At 43.3% G+C, this 26,761-nt stretch overlaps 1 protein-coding gene and 1 long non-coding RNA gene across 3 annotated transcripts in view; one reads left to right on the forward strand and one right to left on the reverse strand.

The window, feature by feature from the left end:
- Positions 1 to 26,456, reverse strand: part of LOC109512322 (disco-interacting protein 2 homolog B-A) — a 35,589-nt gene extending 9,133 nt beyond the window's left edge. Inside the window, exons 1-31 of one of the 2 annotated variants that reach the window (XM_019863941.1) lie at positions 26,395 to 26,456; positions 25,218 to 25,373; positions 25,005 to 25,130; positions 23,607 to 23,843; positions 23,380 to 23,511; positions 22,814 to 22,825; positions 22,368 to 22,487; positions 22,095 to 22,292; positions 18,582 to 18,673; positions 18,389 to 18,499; positions 17,565 to 17,688; positions 17,248 to 17,357; positions 17,054 to 17,156; positions 16,274 to 16,338; positions 16,094 to 16,187; positions 15,894 to 16,013; positions 15,653 to 15,767; positions 12,074 to 12,213; positions 11,837 to 11,973; positions 11,321 to 11,401; positions 11,107 to 11,234; positions 10,906 to 11,020; positions 9,510 to 9,711; positions 9,317 to 9,429; positions 7,469 to 7,549; positions 5,081 to 5,204; positions 3,206 to 3,327; positions 2,993 to 3,104; positions 2,614 to 2,723; positions 325 to 455; positions 83 to 251 (exon numbers count right to left, since the gene is read on the reverse strand). In XM_019863941.1, the coding sequence (XP_019719500.1) occupies positions 83 to 251; positions 325 to 455; positions 2,614 to 2,723; positions 2,993 to 3,104; positions 3,206 to 3,327; positions 5,081 to 5,204; positions 7,469 to 7,549; positions 9,317 to 9,429; positions 9,510 to 9,711; positions 10,906 to 11,020; positions 11,107 to 11,234; positions 11,321 to 11,401; positions 11,837 to 11,973; positions 12,074 to 12,213; positions 15,653 to 15,767; positions 15,894 to 16,013; positions 16,094 to 16,187; positions 16,274 to 16,338; positions 17,054 to 17,156; positions 17,248 to 17,357; positions 17,565 to 17,688; positions 18,389 to 18,499; positions 18,582 to 18,673; positions 22,095 to 22,292; positions 22,368 to 22,487; positions 22,814 to 22,825; positions 23,380 to 23,511; positions 23,607 to 23,843; positions 25,005 to 25,077 (3,471 nt within the window). In that variant the 5' untranslated portion in view covers positions 25,078 to 25,130; positions 25,218 to 25,373; positions 26,395 to 26,456. The remainder of the gene's footprint in view (positions 1 to 82; positions 252 to 324; positions 456 to 2,613; positions 2,724 to 2,992; positions 3,105 to 3,205; positions 3,328 to 5,080; positions 5,205 to 7,468; positions 7,550 to 9,316; positions 9,430 to 9,509; positions 9,712 to 10,905; positions 11,021 to 11,106; positions 11,235 to 11,320; positions 11,402 to 11,836; positions 11,974 to 12,073; positions 12,214 to 15,652; positions 15,768 to 15,893; positions 16,014 to 16,093; positions 16,188 to 16,273; positions 16,339 to 17,053; positions 17,157 to 17,247; positions 17,358 to 17,564; positions 17,689 to 18,388; positions 18,500 to 18,581; positions 18,674 to 22,094; positions 22,293 to 22,367; positions 22,488 to 22,813; positions 22,826 to 23,379; positions 23,512 to 23,606; positions 23,844 to 25,004; positions 25,131 to 25,217; positions 25,374 to 26,394) is intronic. The other variant, XM_019863942.1, reaches the window with a different exon arrangement.
- On the forward strand, positions 12,974 to 13,594 carry LOC109512325 (uncharacterized). The gene is made up of 2 exons (XR_002167502.1): positions 12,974 to 13,172; positions 13,489 to 13,594. It is a non-coding gene; the product is annotated as an uncharacterized LOC109512325 (long non-coding RNA).
- Positions 26,457 to 26,761: the final 305 nt, after the last annotated feature.

A 26,761-nucleotide genomic window follows, 5' to 3' on the forward strand; every position in this document is an offset into this window, starting at 1 on the left:
GCGCGTCTTTCGGGACAGGACTTTTTTTGTGTTGAGTGACAGTGTTTCACAAAGACAGCAAAGACAATAGAGAAACTCCAACCTTCAGCAGCTCCGTCTGGGTCCCAAGGCCTTTGGTGCAGAGCTCCATGACTGAGTAGGAGCAGAAGGTGTCTCGAATCTTGTACTGACTGAGTGTGCTCAGCCACAGAGGAAGTGAGCTCTCCAGCTCCAAGGGAGGGATGAGGATTGACTGGTGACCTGAGTAAACACTGTCCACCACCAACACAGTCACTTTTGCAACAATCGCACTGCTCGTCATCATTGATACAGCCTTTTACGTACCTGGAGAGGCACCACAGGACAAAGCCTAGGCCGCAGTATGGGTCCAGGCAGATGGCTATTTGGCGTGAGGAGTAGAGTTCACACTGCAGCTTGATGGAACGACACAGAGTGCTGACTGCAGCATGAGACATCTAATAACAAAACACAACAATCCAAGTGAGATACTACACACAAGCAAAACATTTGGCAACAATTAGGCTACATATAGTGCCACCTTGAAGTTTGGGCATGTGTTCCGCGTTGCAAATGCTCAGCCAACCACCATCCGGTTGACTTTGGAAACAACATTTCCCATTGAGAGCAATTATATTTCAAACTCTGAAATTATTACACCGATTGCCTCAATAGTTTGGATTTTATGGATGGAAAGCATTTTTGTCAGAAATGACATTAAGGTGTAGCTATGGAGTGTGAACACAAACTCCAGAACACCGGGGTGATGGTTCTGATATTTGCAGTGGTCGAAGTTGCCAAAAGTAGAGATGTTTACATCAGTTTTGTTGAAGATTGATTGCAGTTTTCTGACCTGAAACCCCTCAACTGATGTTAAGCTTTTTACAGGAAGTGTGAAACTGTGGCGGTCATGGTGTGGGAAGTAGTAGGTTTGGCTGGGTCCTCCGTCTGCTTTAAGCTAACTAAGACTCTGTCCAACCACTTTTAACCAAACATGTCCGACTTTATTACTGTATGGGTATTGATATGCCTCAGAGCGTTCGAGATTGCTCATTGCTTCACCATCTGAAGCGACTCAGGTCATAAAGTACCAAAACATGCGACTGTACGTTTTCATCCTCCTATCCTGCTCTATAAGAAAGAAGCCAGATTGAAACGTTTTCTCTTTTAAGCTGCACCAAATTGGCATTCACGTGTTGTTTAAGGCTCTAACTGTCATAAAAAGTGGACGAGTACAGTTTCCATGTGAACAAAACGCCGGCCTGTTTTGTGCAAACAGTGTAAAAAGGAGTTTGCATATACCACCAAAGCACTTCAACTGTCCAGTACCACAGACATAAAGTACAGATGACATGCCTCCTTGAGCTACATTCAGTGGGGGCAAGGAGTCAGCACATTTCACGGCTGTGCACTTCACTAAAACCAAAATAACAAGGACGCTTGCACACCGGTACACGCAATGTTGTATAATCACAACGGGGAACTTGGAATAATTTTAAGATTATTTGTTGGTCTCTTTGTTCACATGCTGTAATGCAGGGGTGTCCAAAGTCTGTCCTCAAGGACCGCTGTCCTGCCTGTTTTCCAGCTCTCCCAGGAGCAACACACCTGATTCAAATCATCAGAATTGTTCTAATGCTGCTTCAGAGCTGGCTGATGAGCTGATCATCTGAATCAGGTGTGTTGCAACCGGAGAGATGAAAAACAGGCAGGACAGAGGCCCTCCAGGCTCCGAGCTGGACATGCCTGCTTTAATGTTAGCAATAGCAAAAAAGTAAACTTCTTGAAAGTCAATTTAGAAATGGGTTTGACATATTTTATTATTTATTATTGATTTTGATGGGAAAATTTCTCCGACTAACGTAGCCAATCTGTCAACTTCTATTCCTATCGGTGGCCGGTATCATCTGCATGCAAATGAGGTCACAGTGAGCACACAAACTACTGGAGCTGTTCGCGCAAGCCGTCCCGGTACGAGTTTGAAGTCCACCGAACTTGAGCAAAGGACTGACTGGCTTCATGACGAAACTACAATCAAAATATGTTTTTTTAAATGCTTTGTATTTAAATTAAATTGAAATACAATTAAATGCAGTTTCAGGGTTTGAAAATATTCACGATCAGTGGTTGTTTTAGTTGCCCATTAAAACACATTTTTACAGCACAATACACACCGTTTTTTAAAACATTGCACAAATGAAATACACGCATTAAAAAAATATACTAAAACTAATAAAGGCAAAACCAAATCGAAGCATTTTCAAAAAAAAAAAAAAAACTAATTTAAAAAAAAAAACTGAAAAAATGCAAAGCTCAAAATGAAATTAAAATGAACTCTAATGTAAATTCCCAAATTATTGTTTACACTGGTGGTCAGTCATCAAAATGTCTGCTGGGCGCTGGGCATCATCTTCGACAGCAGGTTGAAATGAGGTTTAGTGAGGTGCTACTCCCGATGTGTCATGATGTTTTCCCAATTATTTTACAGTCATATTTTGGCTCAACAATATTGTCAAATTGTTCAAGGCAGAAAAGCATATACAGTATTGGTCACAATTATTTAGCTCATCCACAGTATAAAGAATGTATTTTAATTCAAAGTGTGCAAATCGTTACCTTTACTCCAGTTAACATGCCTGTGGTAGACACACTGAAGTCCAGGTAAGCCAACATCTCGGCTGTTGGGGGCTTATAGATCTGCGGTGGCCGCTTTCTGGGTAGATCATCTAAGAGGAGAAAACTTTTAAAACACTTTTTAAAAATATTTATTTCTAATAATTGTGTACTGTTGTGGAAATTGGAGGGCTACAAAAAAGTACAAATCAATAATTTTGTACGGTGTTGGATTATTTTAGGCCAAGAGAAAAGGACTTCAATGGAAATGGACACTCGGCTGAAACAGAGAACACCTGCCACCCCCCAATTAAATTGAGGTTCCACTGAAAATGATTTTTTTTTAAATCCGTTACCCTGCGAACACATGCAAATGGCCCACCTGTGTCGATGATGGCGGGCCATGTTTTGACATTCACGCTGGCGGCAGCTTCCCGGGACCTGAGGATCCTCATGAGTGGCTGAGTGGTCAGGATGCAGGCTGCTTTGCTCACCTGGAACACATAGCAAGCAATTAACCACACACCCACACACTCTCAAAAAAATAATAGCCAGTGATCAAATGTGTTTTGGGACCAAGGTGGCACCGACTCACGTCAATGGTCATGCGGACAGTGGGGAGAGTGGCAGCCAGATTCTGTGGGTGGGGCGGCCTCACAGTCACAGGGATGACGCCGGCATAGAGGCAGCCATAGAAGGCAGCTATCAGGTCAATGCCTGCATGCAGAAGGAAGATACACAGGCTATTAACATAAAATAGATAATAATATTACTTGAATCACTTAATCGACTCAAGGAGACAATGCATTGGTTCCCACTTGTTGTAATGTGACATCTTTACATTAAAACACACAAACAATCGAGAATTACAGAACACACAGTTTTGAAGCTAAGACTGTCTCACACAAATGAGCCATTGCTCAACCCGCTTTCGCTACCATGAGGACATGGGTGGAAGCTATGTATGGCTCTGCAATGAGGCGAGTGGCTACTTGAGGTCAAACAGTCCCAAGTCTGAAGAGAAAATGAAGGCTCCATTACGATGAAGTAAAATCATCATTTGAATTTCCATTTTTGGCGCACTTCATCACCAAGCCAGCTTGTCACTTCATGTGGCAAATCCGTCTATGTGGCACATGCAGAAGAAACATCGCCAAGTACAAATACCTCAGCCCAACTTTTTCACTAAACACACGGCAAATATGTCCTGGCAATCGAAACTGACGCTGTTTGTGAATGCTTAGTGAATGCACTTTTTCCTCTGCTACAGTACAAGTCAAGTTATCAAAACATACGGCAATAATTTCTACCCTCAAGCTTTGGACAAGTGTTCTTTTCTACAAGGTGTATCTTATGTTTTGTACACTTATCTAGATTGCTTCAATAGGGGTGTTCACACGGCACACATTTGCATCGGTGCTGCACTGACGTATTTTGTTGCGATATATCTTACACCGGTGTAAATTTTGTGAAGCATTCACAAGTAAAAAGCTACTTACTAAAGAGAAGTGTGTTAACCCCGGTGCAGCCCCACTTGCGTTCACACAGCAGTTTCTGCGGCCGTGCAATACAATATAATATTGTATATTACAATATAATAATACGGAAATAAAACATGGGCATGCGGAACGTGTACTTCCTTTTCCCCGCCTTGTTTGTGACATATCGAAAAACCATGGTTTATACTTCTCCAGACAAATCAACGCTGTGGTCTATCAGACACCGTAAAAGGATGAGAGAAGAGAGAAAGGAAAGATGACGGAAGTGCAACAGAGCACGAAAGCAACACATTCAATACCCGTATGTAATCAACTCTTCTCACGCGTAGCGAGTCTACCCTGTAGCGTTCACACGTCCCATTTTATATCGGTGCTGCCTCGCAAACTAGCATTTACTCCGGAGTAAATTTTTAAACCACCTCCTGAGCGGGGTTAAATTTGCTCCGGTTTAAGCTGTTTTCAGGGGCTACACCGGTATAACTTTGTACGTGTGAAGGCTCTACGGGGGGCAGCACCGGTGCTACACCGGAGTAAAAGTTGCCGTGTGAACACCCCTAATGTTACCAAATATCATACCAAATTGGCTCAAAAAAATGAAAAGCTCTTTCACAGCTGGGATGAATCGATTTTCAGAAGAGCTGGTTTGAAAGTTAGACTCATTCGCGAAAGTCACAACACAAGTATAAACCACTTCCTGCATGACTCAAAATTGTTGCAATATTAAATCAAAGGCCAGGGTCCATCTGTTCATGAGATCCTGGTCACGAGCTTATCATTCATTATTTGGTCGGCTAGAAACGTGATCAAGAGTTTATTCCAACTCGGAGCAAAATAAAGTAGCACTGTGACTAGATTGACAGGTCTCAGACTCAAAGAGACTGTATTGCAGGAGCAACCGCGTCAGCGTTCCTGCTCTAACAGGGAAGATCATCGATGGTTTGTTTACATTTCATGATGATGCACATGTTCACCTGGGGGATAAAGCAGCACCACGTTGTCGCCGGTGTTGAGACCTCCTCGCTCGATAAGGGTGGCTGTGATTTTCTCCGCCCTCTTGTGAAGCTGAGCACAGGTGGCCGTGCACACTGCCACCCCCTGTAGCCAAAACAGAAAAAGTACAATTAACCGTCATCTGGCATCATATCGACAGAATTATGTAGGACGACAACTATTCTCTTATTTTCAGTGTGTCAGAAATGTTCCAGGAGTGGTGTCACAAAAAACATGTTTCAATCCAAAATAAATGGCCGACTTTCAAACAGAACCAGGTCAGGTGAATAGGGATGTTTTTCCAGCATGACAATGCTCTTCTCAGCCAGGAACTGTCAGATGCTCCGCGAATCATGAACAGATTCTCGCTGTTGCTCAATTTAAGCTTTAGTCCATGAATATGAATATATGACATATTACAGTACATTATTTTCATGCAAACCAAGTATGCAAGAGAAAACAGGTAGGTAGATTCTGAATCAGCATGAAAAATTCATTTCAATAAGTTTAGTTGCATCTCTGATTTAAAAAATGTGTTGACCAGTGTTATTATTTAAAAAAATAATGATGCTCCTGAACAGAAATGACAGTAACATTAACTTGCAAGGCGGTATGTGATTATACTGGTCTGCATCATAATCCTGCATGGAATGACTTCACACCAACAATCAGGAGTGCTGTGACAAAGATTGCCATGTCTCCCACCCAATGATGTTTGATCTACAGAAGATAACACCCATAGTGGGTTGAGACCGAACGTGAAATTTCACATCGCCCCAATTGTCTCGCGTAATTTTGTTCACGGGGGAATAACAAGTTTGAATCTCGCTCGTCAATCTGGTGACTGTTGGTCGTGTTGTTATTTTGCCCGCTTCAATGCTATCTTGTTTGACAGTTCAACATCTATAAATACGTTAAGTCAAAACACTCGCCAGATAAGCCACCTTCCTCCTGCTGCCCTTTGGCTCAGTTCTGGCTGCTATTGGCAGCTGGCTGTGGCCAAGAGACCACAATGATTTTGTCCCACCTTGTTTTTAGTTTACCATGCTGTCGGTGTCTTGTTTTCTTTTTTTAACTTTGTTTGGCTGTGTGTCTATGCTTGTGCTGCTGCTACGTGTGACATAATAAGGACATTCTCGACGCCGATTGGCTGTCGGCGACGCATTGGAAAGTTCAATGCAGCAAACCATGGCCAAATGGGCGGAGTAGAGGTGCAAAACTTTCACTTCCAACGCTTCACCCGCTCCTCCCTGCTGGCAATTGTGCCTGACCGCGCAAACTGCATTAATTGTATACAGTATGGCAGGGTGGCCAACCAGCGGCTCGCGAGCCACATGCGGCTCTTTGGCTGGTTCCGTGCAGCTCCCGGGCTTTCACACGACAATTGTCGAAAACGCTTCGGCAATGGCGCTGCCATTCAAACAACGGTGCTTAATACACAGAACGTAATACGTCAGCCTATCATCAATCCCGTTACTAGATTGACATAGAGGGCAACCAATCAGATGACTCAATCACTGCTCATGCGCAGACAACGGCGCTAAGTGCTAAGCTAGTCAGCGAATTACCTGTGTTTTTAAGGCAGGGGTGCCCAATACGTCGATCGCAATCGACCAAGAGCCAGCAGACTGGTCCCAAGTCGACCGTGAGCGGTGGGAGGAGTAAATGGGGGGAAAAAAAAGATTTGTGTGTTTGTGTCTTTAGGTTTCATATATGTTCGGGCGCTCCGGCTGTTGCTCGTCGTGTCGTGCATGGTCGTGTGTGTGTGTTTGTGTGTGTGTGTGTGTGTGTTTTCATATGCTTGCACGTGCGCGATCGGGTCGATCGTGGGAGGTTGGTCGCTCCAAAAGTCGATCTTTGGACAAAAAAGTGAGCGTGTGCGTGCGTGCGCATCTCTTTGCAGTAACCCAGTAAAAAATATTGGCTCTTAGTCTCTGACTGGTTGGCCACCCCTGCAGTATGGCAACAGACAGCTAGACACATTCAGCATGAGTTTGGTCTGACCGCAGGATAAAGCCATTTGATGATGTCATAGAGCGCAGACAGGACTTAAATGGAAGCATGTAGAATGACTGAATGAATGAACTTGTGGAGGATTTTAAAATTGACACATTTTATATTCCACACATTGATAAGAATTGAAAAAAGAAAGTTCAAATGCACTGTAACGTGTCATTGAGAGTTTAAGGTGTCTAAAGGCAAGCATAGCTGTATTAGTAACACCTTCCATTACTGCTGCATTAAAGCAAAAGGTGATACTGCCATTGTGTTACTCGTGCAAGACTGTCAAGCACAGTACCCATTCAGTCATTATTCGTGTCACCTTCTTTCAGAGGTGATTCAAGTGGCTTAGTACTTGTTTACTCTACCTTTGCATTTAGCAGCACATAGAGAATATGGTCCGGGTCGGTCTGGGCTCTCGACTGCAGTGCGTCAGATAAGAACTGGTGCTGAAAGGGAGAGGAATAGACTTTTATACGGATGGATTATCGGTATATCAAAGCACATGTAAAACAGACAGACATGAAATAAAAACAACTCTCTCAACATCACAGTGAATATGTGGAGGTTTGTTTGTGAATGCTCGCTCAGAGGCGCACACGCACAACAGGAGGGTAGCGGTGTGCGGAGAAGGTTGGTTTGCCAGGTCATGCTGGGACCATCTGCACCTGCTAACAAGCCATACAGTATACGGCAGTAGGCTTTGCAAAATGGTCATGGCCAATACAAACATTTAAAAAAAGAAAAAAACGTCCACGGTTCAGAGCCACCATAACCCAACACACATCCACAACATTGGCATATTAAGCAGTAACAGAGCATTCATGTTCTGGAGGTTTAAATATACCGGTAGTGCAGCATCTATTTTCTTAGTCATTTTCAAATCTTGCCACTGCAGAAATGATATCTTCATTGTCAACTTTGTGTCAAGCAATCAGACACGAGATGACACATTGTTATTCATTCATATCCATTCGTGACAATTCTTCGACACCGCTTTTCGAATATAAACAATTTCTTTTGTCCCTTTAGGGTTACCGTATCTTCCCTTGCGTGAACCAAAATAAATAAGTACATGTGTAGTATATTTGCCATCACTTTATTTCCAACAGTATCATGTGACTGTCACTCTAAGAAGGAAAAAAACTTTTCAGTCCTCTTGGTCTCTCGACGCCAAGCGCAAGAGACTTTTAAACATGGAGGGTAGGGCACGAAGCGAGGAGGGTAAGGCGTCCCTTGGTGGTGGTCGAGCAGGGTCATGCAGACTGAGCTGCTTGGACCACTCATCAAAGCCATGCCACACACAGTGTCACAGCAAGCAGAGGTGCACACCAAAACCGTCGGTCACGATGTAATTGGAATACTTTGAAATTTGCTTTTCCAGAACATGAAGAGCCGACTTGACTCATTTTATGTTGCGCTTGTGACAGCTGATAATGAGAAGGCACTATATAAACACCTTTCTTTTTTTTTAACCTCTGACTCAACACATAATGTACAGTTTTGTCAGTGAATGCGTGCAGACCCCTGCTGGCTGATCTGCACCGCTTATCATGGGGTTGGAAGACTTCAAGACGGCAGAAAGCACGTTTTGACTGACAAGCAGCAGAAGCATAGGTAGCAGGGAGCGGACTAAACGCTTACCATCACTGTGGGCCACATACACAGCTAAATGCCAACCCCAAGTGTGAATAAAGGTAGAATGACAAGAGGTGGATGGTAAGACATCATCAAGAAAAAGGTCCCTAACAAACGGCCAAATCATATTTGGACCGGAGTGAATACAAATAGGCTTGTTTTCTGGTCATTATTCTTTTTTGATAGTTTCCCCCTGGAATACATCATTAAATATGACTGCTCCTCGAATGCTGAAACGTGAATGAACAAAAGACTGCTCTTTACCCATTGAAAAACAAATGATTAGATGTCGGCTTTTCCAGCACTGATCCCCGGTGACCCGACTCTCCAATTGAAAAGTTGATTATGTCTTAGAAACTTAATGAATGTGTGTCTAATTAGCTAAATTGTAGGCATGTAAAGGTTTCCTCTCTTCTTGTCCTCATGACTGTACAACATATGTGCACCCCGTTGTGCTTTATGTGGTGTAATGCTGTAAGAAAGGTCCGGTTTAGTAACTTTCATATGAGTATATGTACTGTATGTCTAACCTGGTGCAACAGATATGAACACGGTCAATGTTGTGTTTTGTATGTTACCTTTCGAATCAGATCCTGGTCCTCCACCACACCCAGTTCTCTGCCAATTGCCTGGGCAATACGTTTCCCTGCCACTAGGTTGCCCACCAGCATCGATGCTGGACCAACATCCACTGCACAGATCAGATCCGACCATTTTTGGCAACACCATCACTCAGTTGAGGAGTTGAATGGTTTCATTCAACAAACTCACCAGGCTGTTTCTGCCGTGGTTTGGGCATGTTGGTGACGCAGGTGTGCGGGCACATGAGGATGTTGCAAGGGTGCAGGTTTCCCTCCAGGAAGTTCTGCTTGGTTTCGCAGATGTGGATGCCGCCGAGGGGCGTCTTTGGAAGGGTATTGGCAGGCACCAGTGCGAGGCAGTATAAACCCACCTGGTGGATACTGTCGATGGCCTGTGGGGAGAATGTGCATCATGACATACACTGCGGTGCTAATGTTGCTTTAATGCCGAATGGGGAGGGGTAAAGAAACTCAATGAGCATCTCCCTTTTTTTTTTTTTTTTATATTATGCAAAGCCAGCCACTAATGACGCAAGACTAGACATAAACCTCTCAAGCAATGTCCATCATATGGCGGCTGGCTAGAGTCAGTAGCTAAATAGCAGCGAGTGTGAGAAGCTAATGTAGCAGCTGCACTCAGTGCTGCTTCTTGGGAAACATCACAATCAAATGCACGGAAGATTCAAATCATTCATTCATTCATTTTCCAACCCGCTTATCCTCACAAGGGTCGCGGGGGGTGCTGGAGCCTATCCCAGATGTCTTCGTGCGGTAGGCGGGGACACCCTGAACCGGTCGCCAGCCAGTCGCAGGCCACACAGAGACGAACAACCATCCGCGCTCACACTCACACCTAGGGACAATTTGGAGTGTTCAATCAGCCTGCCATGCATGTTTTTGGAATGTGAGAGGAAACCGGAGTACCCGGAGAAAACCCACGCAGGCCCGGGGAGAACATGCAAATTCCACACAGGGAGGCCGGAGCTGGAATTGAACCCAATACCTCTGCACTGTGAGGTCAACGCGCTAACAACTGGACCACCCGGCCGCAGAGATTCAAATCAAAATTTCACAAAAAGCAGAGCAATCCAGTCTAATCAAGCCAACTGCTATGGAACACAAACAGGAACTACAAACTTCCCAAATGAAAACCAGTACCAGCACTACAGTGAAAGTCGTGTCCTTGTATCCTCAGCCTACTGCTTAGATACGAGTCTGCTTACTTCACACAAATTTCTTGTGAATACTTTTCACTCACTATCATTCCAGAACAAGTGCCACAAAAACACAGAGACATGCAAGCAGAGTTCCTTCGTCGATGCTCGATTAAATTAGGTCAAGTACATGCATGGCTTGCATCATACAGAGCATATTATATGACACCCAAAATAATATTTCACCGTAAATTTTGATGGATCATCAAACATCTGAGGCGTTCCCATTGGAAGAGAGAGAGAGAGAGAGAGCGAGAGCAAGAGAGAGAGAGCGAGAGAGAGGGCGAGAGAGTGAGAGAGAGCGAGAGAGCGAGAGAGCGAGAGAGAGAGAGAGAGAGAGAGAGAGAGAGAGAGAGAGAGACCTTGACATACCTGTAGGACTCGACTCATCCACTGGAAGCTGTCCTCCTCACTGGCATCAGGCCGTTGCTCTGCCACGATCACGATCCTCTCATCGTAAAAAACAGTCACTGAAAACACAGCGATCCTAGACAGAGTCGGACGGACGAAAACACACACACACACATTACAAAGTAGTACACGTTTCATGTTAGCAAGCAGGTCGGGCCTCACCTCCCCCTGTAAACTGTTTTGACAGGCTCCACGGCGAGAGCGGTGGCCACCAAGTCGTCGGCGTTGTGGCGTCGCCGACTCACCATCAGCAACCCCTCAATCTTGCCCACAACGAATACCAGACTGCCCTGTGGAAAGAACAGAAGGAGCATTTCAGCACCTACGAAACGTACACTTAATGTCAGCACTTTATTTCTAGGTGCGTGGGACTTACTGGGCCAACAAATCCAAGCAAACCAGTTCGGGTAAAGGGAACTTCCCCTAGAGGCGCTCCAGACTGGTTGACAGGGATCACCTAAAGTGGCAAAACGTTAGATTGGTGTAGATGACACTGTATCCAACTGGGCACCCTCCAATTGTCCATGACACTGCAATCGGTAAAATGCGTCTATCTGGTATGAGCAGCTTTTTGTATAACTGCCCCTCAACACCACTGCAAAGTAGAGTTGAAGTTAAATTGTGCTTTGAGTGACATAAAAATCTAAGAAGGGTCACAACTTCATCAAACTTGACTAAAGTGGCACCATCTGCAGCCAGGCTTATTTATTTTGGGGAATTATTTATACTCAATTTTACTTTCCCACGGGTTCTGAAATGCACTTTCCACACATGGTTATGAGCATTTATGCTTACAAAGATGTGCCTTCAAATAAATGTGCGTTTATAAGAGTTTTTGGAGGAGAAAAAGACAATTTCGAGAAGATCACTTTCAACTTGAGCTTTGACAGACCTCAAAAGTGTTCTTGGTGACCCCAGGAAGACCGTAGTACATGGTGCCCCCCGCTCGGGAGCTGATCACAATCTCTCCTATTTCGTCAGTTTTGCACATCTGAGGAGAGCCATCTGGTTTCACGATGCACATCAGAGCTGAAATATATATTATGGTCGGATCAACTCTGGGCAAGTTTACGTTTTGTGTTAGGATTTTGCCGGTAGTTAGTGCATGCGGCCGTGGTCACAGACGAACCTCCAGGCATAATGTGGCCGACGTCTTGCACAGTGAGAGCCGAATTCTTGTCCTCCGTGTTCACTCTGATCACACCGTGGCTCAGTCCGCCCATGGAGAGGATGGCCCTGGCTGGCAGAGGAGCTCCTCGTGCCCCAGGTCTGCAGCGGAGTCGGCAGGAGAAGTGATCAAATTTCCCAAATTTGACCATGTGGCGACAGAAAACAATCATATTTTGTCAGCACATGACCAAAATATCCTCAATTCTTTGTTTATACTTTGTAAACATTGAGGCTTGGGATAACAATTTTCATGAGTGCACGCACCGTTGGCGGTCACCGGGCCCAACGGTCATGCAATTGGACGCCAGAGTGTGATGACGAATGAATCATGCATTTTCCTTTTTAACTGGATTTTACATTGACTGCTGGACACGATCATCGTATGGACTTAACCGAGAATGGATTGCAGTACAAATTGATGAGTTCTTGGGACTTTTTACTGCACTTTGAACATGCTGGACGAGTGTGTGCGTGACCAGCAGGACCTGCATGAATGTTTTGTCAGGACTTGCAGGCATCGGAGGTGGCTGAAGCAACATTAGTAAAAGCGAGGCAGCAGAGATAGGCTATGGCTAGGCTAAGGTAAATGCTAACCACTCAATCTCCACTGCTGTGCCTCTGCCTCAGATGCCAGATCGATAACACACAAAACAGTTGATCTGGACGTAGGACTCGCAGAAAATCGTTGCTAAATTCTTGACTGTTGCATTTATCAATCACGGAAACCTGGCTACAGGCTTCATGGAATCCTGGATACGGGCTAAGATACCACATACTTCTGTGCAACTGTACGTGAGGCTAACCGCAGTACAAAATGAACTTTCATCAGCAGATTATGATGTCCAGTAATGTACAGTGTTCTGCCCACAGTAAAGGTTACGGGCCATTTCATTAATGCTAATTGTGTTTAGAATATTCATTTAGTTATCGCGGTGCATTGTGGGTAGCAGACGCTGTGTTTCATCAGACGAGTCGTTACAAAAAGCCTGACCGTGGTCGTTGCAACTGGTCCTCCTGATTTATATTCTTCTTTCGTTTCACCTTCGAAAGCAATGGCTGTAAGTCTGCTCGTGTTTAGCATTATTTAGAAATGTGTTTCAGAGATTGTTTTTCTTCAATTGTTGTCATTGAAACTCGCTAGCTCAGAGTACTGCTAACGACATAGCAATGATGCTAAATAAATGCTAACAACGCAACGACGATGCTAGGTGGGTGCTAGCGAGCTAATTAGCATGCGAAAGAATCGCAAAAACGCATTGTCATCGTTGTTTGTCACGCTTTGAGCTGCATTTATGTCTTTGTTTAAATACCAGACGATTTGTGTTGTATTTATGTACACAATGTTAATGCATGTTTTAAATCTGTTTATTTCAGTTTCACTCTACATTTCATTGAGCTGATGTCACAGTTGTTCACTGTACGCCGTCAAGAAGACTGTAATAAAGGAGCAAGACGCTCAGTTTCCTGGCTCATGAATAAATGAGTTTGGCTTGCTGTTGACCTGCGTTAACATACCCGGAGTATCCAACACGTAGCGATCACAGTACATACAGACTTGTTGGAATTTTGGCCTTTGAAAATGTCTTCACATTAAAATGACCATTCACACTAAAATGTTTGGGGTACTGCATTTACTTTAAAATGTGTGTGTGTGCATATATATGGGGGCAATGTGCATTGTTGAAAGGTCACTGCTGAATAAATCTTTTTGTGATTTATTCTGTGTTGCATTAATATGAAATATATACAGTAAAACACGCCCATGCAGTCTTGCTCTACTGTTTCTGACAGAAAGTTAAAAATGGGAAAAGATAAATTGTTCAGCAAGAAAGGAGGAAAGGAAGAACATAAAATACATCATTTTAATCTGCAAGTACAGATACTGTAGGTGTTGTGTTGACATTTGTCGAATGCTGTTGTTTAAAAAAAAAAAATCATGATAGGCCGAACAATGAATAATGGAAATACTTTACACTGACTAAAATAAAATATCTATGATGAAGCTGGTCGGCTTCTCTACCACCAGGCAAAGCAAGTTTTCTGCGGGGAAATCCCGTGTTCTGGTTCTTGCAACCCACAGGTTCATGTTGTCATTACATGAACCGATGAGAACAAACACAACAGTCTAGATGTGACTGATCATAAATTTATTCTTAGCATGTATTCAAAAGTAGTTTGAGCACAAGTGCATATCAAAATGGTAGCCCTTCGTATTAACTAGTTCCCAGGAAGTAGCTCTCAGTTTCAAAATGGTTGGCAATCCCCATGCAGTAGTCTACTTCATTGCTCTGTAACATTGGTTCTGCATTTCTTTTTCATAGTGAACCTTAAGTTTGTTTTTTCTTCACTGTCGTTCCGGCTGGCGGGTCTTTGATGACCACATCGTTTCTGAAGGAAGCCCTCCGCGTTTCGACATGATTCGTTTTAGCAATGTCATCTTATCGTGGACAAGGACAAAAAAATGGAAAACTTTTTAACTGTATTATTATTATTATTATTATTATTATTATTATTGTTTGAGTCTTCTTACATTGTACAAAAGCAGACTTTACTGTATAGCGTAACATTAATTTTCCGGGATTGTAAGTGAAGGCATCATCTACGCACAGTTTTTGGTTTGCGCTCTTTCAACTCGAAGACAACCACGTGGAGCTGAGGCACATCAAGTGATGTAAGGAGGGTGTAGATTTTGGCTTTGAATATGAAGCTGGTGTTTAAAAAAAAAAAAAAAAAAACAATCTTGCAATGCTTCACATTGTTCTTTGTATGTTTACATCGCACAGGGTTCTGATTCGCTTTTAAAAAACAAAAAAAGAAATGGATTGGCTCAATTTCTGTGCGGACATGGTTCTTATGTGTCACCGAGAAGCAACGTCATCAGGCAGTGACTTTGTTTTGGTTGCCAACTTGCCTCCAGAGAGCTAATGTGGTCTCTTCTTTGAGGGGTTGGGACGGGTCATATTAGGACACATAGGTGCGGCACACCTGGGCTTCAGAGGTTGCAGCATTTAAAAAAAAAACAAAAACAAAAAAAACATTTTTGGGAAATCCAAGCAATCAGGCAATGTGGATTTTATTTTCTCCCTCTACTTTATTCAGGTTACCAAACGGAACTGAAACCTTACACTGTGTAATATAAAATTAAGTTAGTGCTGCTCAATTTTGTAATACAAGTGTGAGTTATTTTATCACTGTGACCATTATAAATCATGAAAATTTAAAAACCTGATCTTTACAGCTGATACCGATCATCTGAAAATCATGTGAACGGACTCAGGTTCTGATCAAATGATCAGATCGGGACAACCCTAATTATAAGCAAGTGTGGCATATCATGCAACTCCATCCAAGGGCAAAATAAGGTGCAACCTTGCCAAGGGCGCTTTTGACCTACTACAACCTCTGATGTGCATGAGAGGAAAAGTGCTGAAGTCGGCTAGGGAATACACACAAGGCAAGATTTGACAGGTGAAAATCAGCGCAGCAACTATATGTCGTTCCCCTTTTCCGCGTGTGGGAGAAGATGGACATATTGTACCTGCGAATGGCCACCGTCAAGGCCTCGGGCGAGGTGGCACATGGACAGATCACCTCTGGCTTTAGACCGTGAGACTGGAACACATTCAGGAAGGCATCGCATGACGACACAGACCCTAATTGCACAAACAAACACACAAATAAATAAATAAATTTTAACATGGGGGGGGAAAGGGTATCAGCAAACCAAGATAAAAAAGTTGAGATAATGGTTAAAAAAAAAAAAATGGGATGTGACTCACAGGGGTTTGCTCCATCAGCTACGATCAGCATTCGTATGGTGGACAGGTTGGTGTCCCTCTGATCTTTGTGGGCCATCATTGCCCAGTGAAGGTCACGGCACTTCACTAAGGCCACGCGAGCTGTGAGATGACGAGAAACATAATGTGCACTGACAAACAATAGACAGACAACCATCAGAATAAGAGCGATGAAGGCAAACCTTTGTGAATGTGCACCCTCTGCACCCAGGACATGGGACAGGCTTTCATGACGGAATACGGCACAGTAATGGTATGAATTCTATTCATGACACTCTGGAAGGACCACATACACAGTGTCAAAGTTGGGACTTCCCACCAGTCTAAAGTCTATAGCGGACAAATGGTGCTATTTATCTTACCGTTAAGACACCATGCCACAAGCCCATGTCCTTTTTGCAGTCCAGCACGTTGACCAGAGTCTCACCTGAAACAATAAGCAGAAACACATTAGCGAATGGGAGATACACACACAAGCAGGGCTAATGAATTGTAATCCATAAAGATGGTTTGGTGAGAGGGAGGATAGAAACGGGTGCTGTTGCTCATTCAATTGCCTTCTTGAACAAATGGTGACAAAACACAGGTAACACAGGCACACGGAGCCAAGCTGTCAACGGCCTCAACTGGGGGTGCCACTCTGCACACACAGTGGCTAATGTTGAAGCCAGTTAAGTGCCGACCAACTATATATCCTCATTTGCTCACTTCCATGTCGTCAGAGGCCAGGTCTGCCTTTTAAAGGCAAATACACATTTCGCGTCATAGATACTGTAGTGTAGTCTGGTGACCCCAAGTTTGAAAAAATAATAACTGCACCTCACATGCATACACTGTATATTGTACAATATAACCATGCAGCAAAATAAAGAAATAAAACCTCAAAACTAGATTAAAATTAAAACAAAATACTTGGTCACTCTTTCACGTATTTTGTCTATTGCAGGGGTAGTCTGAAACCCCCACGAGGGATTACTGTACTATAATTTGCAAGTACGGGTGAGAGAGGGGGTGGGAGAGCGAGACCGAGTGAAGCATGAGGTGCACTATTTTATTATTTTTTTTTAACACACATTTTCTGTGCATTTTCTGTACTTCTTCGAATTGACGGCAAGTGTAACTGCTATTGCATATTGATTGACCTTCACAGTAGTTGCAAGCCTGTGTCAGGGCTTGACAATGAGTCAGCATGGAGATCTTGGACACAGCCACTCCCATCACGGTCCCCTCCTTACTGGCTTTGTACTGGAAACACACACAAAACACAGAGTGGAGGACAACCACATTTGTAAGATTTTAGAAGCGAATACATACATAATTTGCATTCAGTTAGTACCTCGATGTAAGCCGTGTCTGTGTTGGCAGTGGGAATATGGGGCTGCCAGTCTTTGGAAGGTTTGGTCAGGTACTTGGTGTCTGTCACAACCCATTTCATTCTTGGCCATCCTGGGGAAGGTGAGCACGTTTTAGCTTGACACAAGGTGTAGGGGAGAAGTGAGGACGAGCAACATTACGCATCACGCAAAGAGGCCACCCAAGCAAATCTCAACACTACAATGTAAAGTCTTTCAAATGATGAGCTCTGTTTCGGTCCCCAGGAGCAATACAGGGCCAGTGGTACATATTGACGATGGAGCCCTTAGGCTGCCTGACCTTTGAACTGGATGATCTCTCCATTTGGTGTCTTGGGCAGCCCTTTGAGACACACTTCGCTGGTCAGTGCCAGACTGACACCACAGCTGCCCAAGAGGAAGCCAATCTGCTGGCTGCCTGCATCCTATGGAGAGAAACAACATTTGATAAATATCATGGATTATTAATCTGTACAAATCTATAGGACAGACACAGCGGGCTGCAGTCGGCCTGTCCAGAATTTCTGACCAGCTCTGACAAAGATTTAATGAAGTGCAAATAAAATGCAACATAAGTGTGGTGCTTTTATATTTTGATATCATCTTTGGTGGCCCAGTAGTCGACTGGTTAGCCCGTTGGCCTCACAGAGCAGAGGTGCATGGTTCGATTCTGGCTCTGGCCTTCCTGTGTGGAGTTTGCATATTCTCCCCATGCCTGCGTGGGTTTTCTCCAGGTACTCCAGTTTCCTCCCACATTCTGTCGCTGCACTATTCATACTAGCAGCATGTCACAACATTACAAGAGTGGTGAGTCTCGGCCACTGTTTTTGGGGTGATACAAAGTATGAATTGTCGTTGCATTATGTGGCGACATTGCAAAGTACAGCCCATTAAATGCACAGAAGCTTTTATGAGAAACCGCTGGCCGCCCCAGGACAAAAATACAATATGTACAGCACACATATTTTTTGTCTTGCAACAAGATTGAACCATATTTACAATTTAATTTGTCCCCTGGATTAAACTGTGCGATAGAGAGCTCACTCTCATTCATTTGGCTGCCTCTCCAATTAAAAAAACATCACATCGGGTGTCTCCAAAGTTCGATTGTTCGATTGTCCTTACTTGTTTCGAAAGTGGTACTTCAATAGGCACAGGGATGACCTCAGCCAACAAACAGCCATAGAATGCAACCCAGAACATACCGGGGTCACTGTTTGGGTAAACCAGTGCCACCTAGGAGACAAGAGATAATCAATTTCAACATCACAAGCGCCACATGTACACACTCTGCGGGTGGCGATTGACATGCTCGTACTCGATCTCCAGGTGATAACACAGGTTCCGTCTTCGTGCCCAGTTTATTCAGTAGGGTGTAAGCCAGTTTCAGACTGCGACTCCACAATTTGCCTGTGAAGAAGTAATCAAAGTGTTGATGGAAAATATACCCTGAGGTTCGGACAATATCCGTGATTGGAACCTTTAGCATACGTGGCGTCATACGGCGTAAGTCATCAGCACACTGCACTGGACCTCCTTTCAGCCAACAGGAAGTGATTAGTGGTGCTTGTGTGGTTTGCCTGTTCCTTTGGATTTTTGCAACACTTTTTCTTCACTTAGACATGAAGTTAGGGTTTGTTGGGCGGGGACGGTATTTGTGGTGGGTGCTGACGGAAGATTCAGACGATGGCAAGGTACAATGACGTGTAACCTGAGTGAACGCCAGTTTTCCATGCAGCGAACATTTTTTTTCTTTGGTGGGGTATCACAACTGTTGTTTCTCTTGTTAAGGAAATTCCTAACTGTGATTTTTTTAGCCCGTCTCTGTTGTTGGTTGTGTTCAAACACTTGAAACAAAGAATGTAGAATGCTGTTGAAGGTATTTCCTGGTTACTGTGATTACAATCACCTTTAGTGCCCCTTGACCCCCACCTCGAGAGAGTCCCTGAAGGCTGTCAAGTTCCCCCGGGGACGGACTCTTATCTCAAGATTTACGCACAGCGGGAGAGGTCTGGACTTTCCCAACATGCCAAAATCGAATTGCATCGACCTTTCTTTGTTTCCGGAATTTGCATGGAGGCGTAACTCCCCGCCTCTCATTATCATATTGTCTCTATATACAGTCAAACCTCGGTTTTCAAACGTCTCTGTTGTCGACCAAATCGGTTTTCGACCAAAAATTTCGATTTTTCTATCCCTCGGATTACGACGGAAAATCGGTTCTCAACCAAACTGAGCGCAGTTGAATGCGTCACTTGACTCTTCTCGTCTTCCTTACACGAGGAAGTGACGCTTCCTCGGGTAGACGAGGAAGTGATGCTTCCTCGTGTAGCGTTCCATTGTGAGCAGACGTGTTCAATCTTTTTTTTTTTAAAGAGCGTGGTTTCGGTTTTCGAACAAATCGGTTTTCGAACAGCCTTCTGGAACGGATTATGGTCGAAAACCGAGGTATGACTGTATTCTTACGACTGTATTTTTTCTGGGCTTCCTGATGAAGTCTGAAACTCTCAGGGGCCCGAATCGATTCGTAAACTGCAGAAAAGAAAAATAAAACCTTCGAAGGTACTGTTCATCATCTCCAGCCTGTATTTGGATAACCAACATCCTCATCATCTAAAATGAACGAACACGCGGAGGAAGAGAAAGGCCGACTCTCCCCCAACTCTTAAGACACGTTGAGCAATAATTCTGTCCGGGTAAAAAACCTTGACTGAAACTTTAAACATGATACCATTTTGCTCATAGATTTCTCTATCAAATTCCAATTTTATTTTGTTGGGTTGCCACTTCCTGTTTTACCCGGTAGCTTTTTGTGAACAAAGGATTTTGATGTGGATATTCTGTTGCCAGTTTTGCACGCAGACTTTTTTGTCATTTTGACTAGAAGATTTCTGTAGCATAACATAGTTATTCATCATTAAATTATACCTGCAGCATGATGTGAATTTAACTGTATTTAATTTATTGCTGAATTTGTTAATGTCTCTCGGTAACACAGCAAACCATTCTTTCTTTCTTTTTAAATGCTTAGTTTTCACTGAAACCGCACTAGTATCGTTATGAAGATATTTGCCATGAATATAGAGATATAACAAGTTTAGCCTTATCGCACAGCCCAACCGTAGATTGTGATTCACTTCTTCCAACTGGTGGCAGTGGTGCGGCATAAGGTTGATAAGTGAAAGACCATCAAATCAAGCTGTCTTTATGTGATGTATTAATTCCCAGCAGTTTGATGCAGATGACAAATGACAATAGTAGAAATGTGACACGATAAAATGTTATTTATCGTCTTCGCAATATGTCCTGTTGAGAGAGAGAGAGGTGGGTGGTGAGAAAGTGAGCAATAGAAACATACAGACACAGAGAAAAAGAGCGAGAGAGAGAGAGCGCATTGCCATGAACCTTAGATGTTAAAATGTACTGTTTTCAAATCAGGGAGATGGCCTCGATGTAAGATAGATAGCGCTGCCGTGATGCCACAATAAATCCCTAATATCCCAAAATACTGCTGCTAACTAACATAAGTTGCCACACTTGACAGAGCATTTAAACATATTAATCAGACTACCTTAACCATAACTATATCATAGCTTAACTGACCGTCTGTTGTCCGCCTGGAATGATCACGTTAAAATGCACTTGACTTTTTTACAGAATTGGTGGACGCAACCGAAGGGAGGTTCGAGGTGGGAGTAAATTGTAAATTGACTTTTTAGACACACTGTGGAGACGATATAAGTAACATTTACAATAACATTTTGATTTTAGTATTGCCAATAGTAGGGGTGGCAATTGGGGTGACAAGACATTTGGGAAAGGTGGCAGCTGCCACCCCTTGCCACTCGGTAAAACTGTCTCTGTACCAAGGGACAATTTAGAGTCTTCAAATAACCTACGAGTTTTTTGAATGTGGGAGGAAATCGGAGTAATCTGAGAAAAACCCACACAGGCAAGGGAAGAGCGTGCAAAGTCTACATGGGAAGTGATCACGTGAGTGCACCATGACAGACGGCAAAAGTTAATGACTGCTGAATTTAATTTTACCCATCTCGCCATCCACTACTTCAACTGCTGCCTGCTGTGTTGACCGTTTTAATAAAATCAACGACTTTGCCAAAATTCACAGCGCACGACCTTTACCATTATGTTTTCAATGCCTTATCCCCTTACAATGGAGCTGATAAAAGTCTGGACACATACCAGGTTTTTTTTCTCTGGTTGGGTCCCTGGAACAAAATGCTACACTCACACCGGGGGGATAAGTTATCTTGTGACGGCAAAGGTAAAACTTGCTTATAGTGATTATGAGTAAAATATATGAACACCGATCGACTAACCCTGTAAAAAAATGATTGCTGCAAATCCTCAAATACTTTGGGGGCTGCCAGTCCTTTCGGTTGATTGCTGCTATCCATCATCGTCTTTTATCTTCATCAGCAGGTATGTGATAAAAGCCAAGTTTGGTTTCCACTCTTGTCTATTAGCCCATCCGACCGCACAGCAAGTTGTGACTATTTTAGAAGATAATCACTTTTATAAAGAGACAAGACTATACACTTTACAGGAGTTTCAATGGTTTCAAAAGGTGTATATGGTTATTTTGGGGTGGTTGTTCTTTTAAAGGCTGTGATGTAATGCGCAAAAGGTGAATAGTAGAGTACAATATATTCTTGTGGGCATGCCGATTAAAATGGGAAATCAAATCTTTGCCTGCACTGTTATCAAAGGGTTTCTCACAATTTGGATTCTGACCCAGCATTACAGAACAGATAGTGATCTAACTAGGAGCTACCGTTGTATTTACAGCTTGCAACGAATTGGTGCTCACCATATGTGAGAGTGTACAGGGGCTTTCCTGTGATGTCCAGCGCTGTGAGGGCGGGGCTCTTGGCCTGGGTGGCCCCCCAGCGGGCAAGGGCTGCTTGCAGGGCAGGAGGCCAGTTACTAACAACACCAAGGGGCTCCCCCTTCACTGGGATGATTTGACGGCCTTCCGGCTTTGGGGTGTTGGGGTCTGGCTGGGGAACTGGATGAAACATTCACGACAAAGGGTATGGGTGTCATTTTTTTGTAATGAATGTAATGAACGCATCCTTCTCACCTTCAACTATTTCCTCTGAGTCGTCGAGGAAGAATTCACTGAGTGGTGGTCTTTTAGGGCGCTTGAGCGTGTTTAGTAACTGTTGAATCTTAGTGGACACTCTGCTGTTGACAGGCACACCTGCATAAACAACCACCACCGTCAACAAACAAACAAATAAATAAACCAATGAAGCAAAACATAAAACATTATACACACGTGCAACCCTAAAAAACATTGCTATAGTAGTACACACTCACACAGTCGGGGTAAAAATCAGCAACAGGAAAGATTTGAATACTAGTTGGACAGGCACAGGTTGGAGGATTCGGGGGGTGGGGTGGGGGGGAGCGTAGAAGTTTGCCTAAGTCTAAGCCTAAATCACAAGACAAACATGGAGAGAGACAGGCTGGAAAGCAAGCTGACAAGGGCGTCTTCAGCATCCCTTCCATTCCCACTTGGATTACCTTTTCGCTTTCCTTTTTAAATGAAAGTCAAGATGGAATAATGGACCCAAAAGAAAGAAGACAAAATGTGTGATTAGCGCCATATTCCTTGACTTAAATGAACACACTCAATTGAGTGTCGTCACCACAGATGCCTATCAATAAAAATCAGGGGAAAAAAAACATTTATTTGAATACCTCAACTAAAAAAGTGAAACTCACTTTTGATTCACTCTCCACAGTGTGAAGTAGTTTATGACTTTATTTTTGACAGTTTTGATGAAAATAGCTCACACAGCCAAAATTTGCTCTCAAGAAATTAGAAGGTTCCATAAAGAAACCATCAAAAACACTTACAATAAGGTAGGAAATGTGTTTAATTAATCCGCACAACACACAATTTGAATTGAACTACTTAATCCATGTTCCTTTGATATTAGAATTTATTGAGAAGCACCTGTATGACTGGATTGATTCAGAGGTGATGGCTGGGTTTTATTTCCCACAGAGTAAAAATGTACTCAGGTGTAACCATCTGATATGACCACCACTTTTGTGTGATTGAATGCATGCGCGTGTGCATCTACCATCAGCAGTATCCAGCATACTAGAACGGCTCTGGCCACGGCTCATGCCCCTGACGGCAGGCGGCAGGTCCATCCTCGAGCCTCTGTCCTGGGCAGTGGAGGACGATGTCACATCTGGAGGAACACTGTTCTCTAATGGAGAACCACAAAGCGAGTCATGCTAAGGTGGATGTCGACAGAGCAAAACAAACACATCCATCTGTGTTGTTGATGAAGGGACTTTTTACCGATGCGCGTGAGGGCTAGTACATCAGCCAGCAGAGAAGCAGCAGGCTGAGGCGGGGGCTGGGACTGGCTTTTTGGCTCTCCGTGGGAGAGGGTGGAGGACGCCGATGAGGAAGTGGAGGAGCTTTGGACGGAACGGTTGATCCAGTAATCAGGACTTTGCAGCCCGTGGGCCAGTGCCGCGCTGAGGGCGGCCTTCCTTCGCAGTGAGCCCTCATCCTCTGATGCAGAAGATGTGTCTGGTAGAAAGAAAAAAAACATTTGAAATCTGTCACCTTGATCAATACTCACACGCAGGTGTACCGTGAACATCCAATGCTCCAAAATACGTACAATTTGCAGTTCCACCAAAGCACAGGTAAACACTATGGCCCCAATTTCAAACAATTTGTGGAGCATGTTCCGTCGACATTTTACATTTACTAGACCTCATTTCAGCGAGCATCAAAGGATGAACCCTGTTCTTATTCGATTGCTTTGGGCTCGACAAGACTCTCAGCTGGCATAGAGCACCATTTTGTAAACAATACAAAGTTAATTTGGGTCTTTTGTGACTGGGGTAGTGTATTTGAGTCCAAGTGTCTGTGACGTTTGACTGGAGGGAAGCACTGAGATGAAATTTCAGTCTTTTCCATTGGTTTCTAGTGGTAGAAGCCGGCTGGCGAGCTGACCAACAGAATGTTATACTTGTGATCAAAGGGGAACATCTTATGTTTGTGTTGTGTTTATGTAGTTCACTGATGCTGGCCTGTACGGGCCACCAGTGCAAATTTCATAAATGCATGTCATGAATTCAACACGTTCTGTCTTTTTAATATTCATGTACAATATTTATATCTATATTTTGCGTTTTATCCAGTTAATTTAATCAAGTCGGCTTTGCTCTTTTTACCCTTGCTGTGCACATTCGATTTCCCCCAATCACAGACACATTGCGCACTGTCAACAGGTAGGCCCACTTATATAATTATGAATTTCATTAAGTATTGTTTTAAATAAAAAAATCTGGACAAAAGTGGTGCACATGTCGCTAAAATCTTGGAGTAAGATATTGTCAAGGAGGTCTTTTGTTGCTTTTAACGAGTCCCTCAAGGAATTGCTCTCCGCAGAATCAGGATTGTTCTCACCGAAATCAACGCTTTTTCTCTCCAGAATTCTGCGGGGTGGGGATGGGGGGGTCTATTTATCTCATTACTTTTAGGGCTGGTTAATCCCTGCTTATTCTTGTGACAATTAATAGTGCTAAAATGTCACTTTAACATTACTTGTGTGGGTAATATAGGTTTTATAAAGGTGACAAGTCAAAGATGGGAGAGTGTCATTGAACAAAATGCTGGCCAACTTGAAGTACCATTGCTGAAGCACATCAAAGTGAAAAGGTCATGAGCCATTATTTGTACCTGGGGGTGTGCAAGCATCTCCAGGAGATTGGACAAAAGCTGAGCGTCGCTTGGTGGGCATGGGAAGCGCCATCTTCTCCTCTTTGTGTTTAGCTAGCGCTGCCTGCACAGCTTCTGTGTGAATATCTAAACAAATGAATATAAAGAATGAGAAAAGTAGTCAGTCAGAAAACAATAAATAGTAGATCTCATAAGAGTTTGGTTGGTTTGTACCTGATCTGTAGCGCTCATCTCTGGCCCCTCCACTCCGATGTGCACGATGATGTCTGGAGGCTGAAGATGTGGTGGGGCCCGGGGCCTCAGGGCTCGGCGTAGGCTCACCGCTGTGGCCCCCAGAAAGCTGCACATCTGGCAGGGTCACATCCGCATCTGGAGTAAAGTTAATACAGTTTACGAAAATTGACATAATAAATACATATACAACTGGAAAAAAAGAAAAAAAATCTTCATGAAATCTTAAAAAAGATTTAAAAAGAAACGAGCACTTCTTAAAAAAAACAAAAAAAAACTACCTGCATATCCTCAAGGTTATAAAGTAAACTAAAAAGTAACCAAACTTAAATGAAGCAATTAAAAAAAAAACCTGCTTGAAAAACAAAATTTTACTGAATAACAATTTTTTAAAAAGCCAATACAAAATAAAAACTAGCGATAACGAGAAATCCAAAATTATTATAATGTTGATCTGGAGAAATAGCACATGGTGGCTAAATAGATAATTACAACAAATAACAGCTGCACGATATACCAAGAGCACCTCTAATTCACATGAGCAATAAAACCTTGAAACATAAAATCCTGTGTGAGTAGATAGAGAACATGACACAAGGTTTGTTCTCTAGGGAATCCAAGTCCTTTGGAATATGACACCTGAGATGGCTAAAGAGATACAGGGGATGGGGGGGGGGGGCGGCGTTGCTGAGGATTGGAGTACGTTTACTGGGGAAGGGGAAACAGCATCCTCTTGCTGAATAATTCCCAGAATGTCCCCCTTTAAGTTTGTATGGTGAAGTGACTCATTTGAGACTGTCACAATTTTTCTGGTCAAGCCCACTTGAGATCAAATTAGGGTGACTGTGGCCCCTGAACTAGGATGCATTTGATACGCCTGGCGAGGCAGATAACAGTGTATTTTAACCCCATTGCTGTTTCTTGTGTGCAGATCTACGAATGACCACTAGAGTGTGACAGAGTATTATAGATGATGGTGGCAAAAATTAATCAAAATTCACAATGGACATAGACCTTACTGATTTTTACAGAGCAGAGCAAGATAAACACACAGTGAGTGTGTACGTCTAAGTATACATTAATATACTTGCTGTATTCATGAGTAAACGAGTGTCACAAAGAACATGAAGCTAACGTAAGATTCAGTGGGTCGTCTTACTGGGCAAACAGGAGGCCAGCAGCTTGGCTCTCTTCTTCTCAAAGCCTTTCTGTGTGATGTCACCTAGGAAAGAGGACAGTGATGCCAAACTGTTATATATGTATATTTATTGCTGCACAACATTCAGTGTAGAGGCACAGGTACACTCATGCACGCACACCCATACCCATCAGGCACCGCTCTGATCTGAACATACTCCTGGAGTTCTGAAGTTTGCCTGAATGGAAGCTAGTGCTTCGCAATAAGGACAAAATTCCATACTGTGTTCTCAAAATTCATGCCAGATACCTTGATAACAATACTTCAACAACAATAATAGGAAACCCCCCTTTTTTTTCTTTTTTTTTGAGAAAAAGCGAAATATAAA

Source organism: Hippocampus comes, unplaced genomic scaffold (genome assembly GCF_001891065.2).
Source record: "Hippocampus comes isolate QL1 unplaced genomic scaffold, H_comes_QL1_v1.1 scaffold467, whole genome shotgun sequence".
Taxonomy (NCBI): Eukaryota; Metazoa; Chordata; class Actinopteri; order Syngnathiformes; family Syngnathidae; genus Hippocampus; species Hippocampus comes.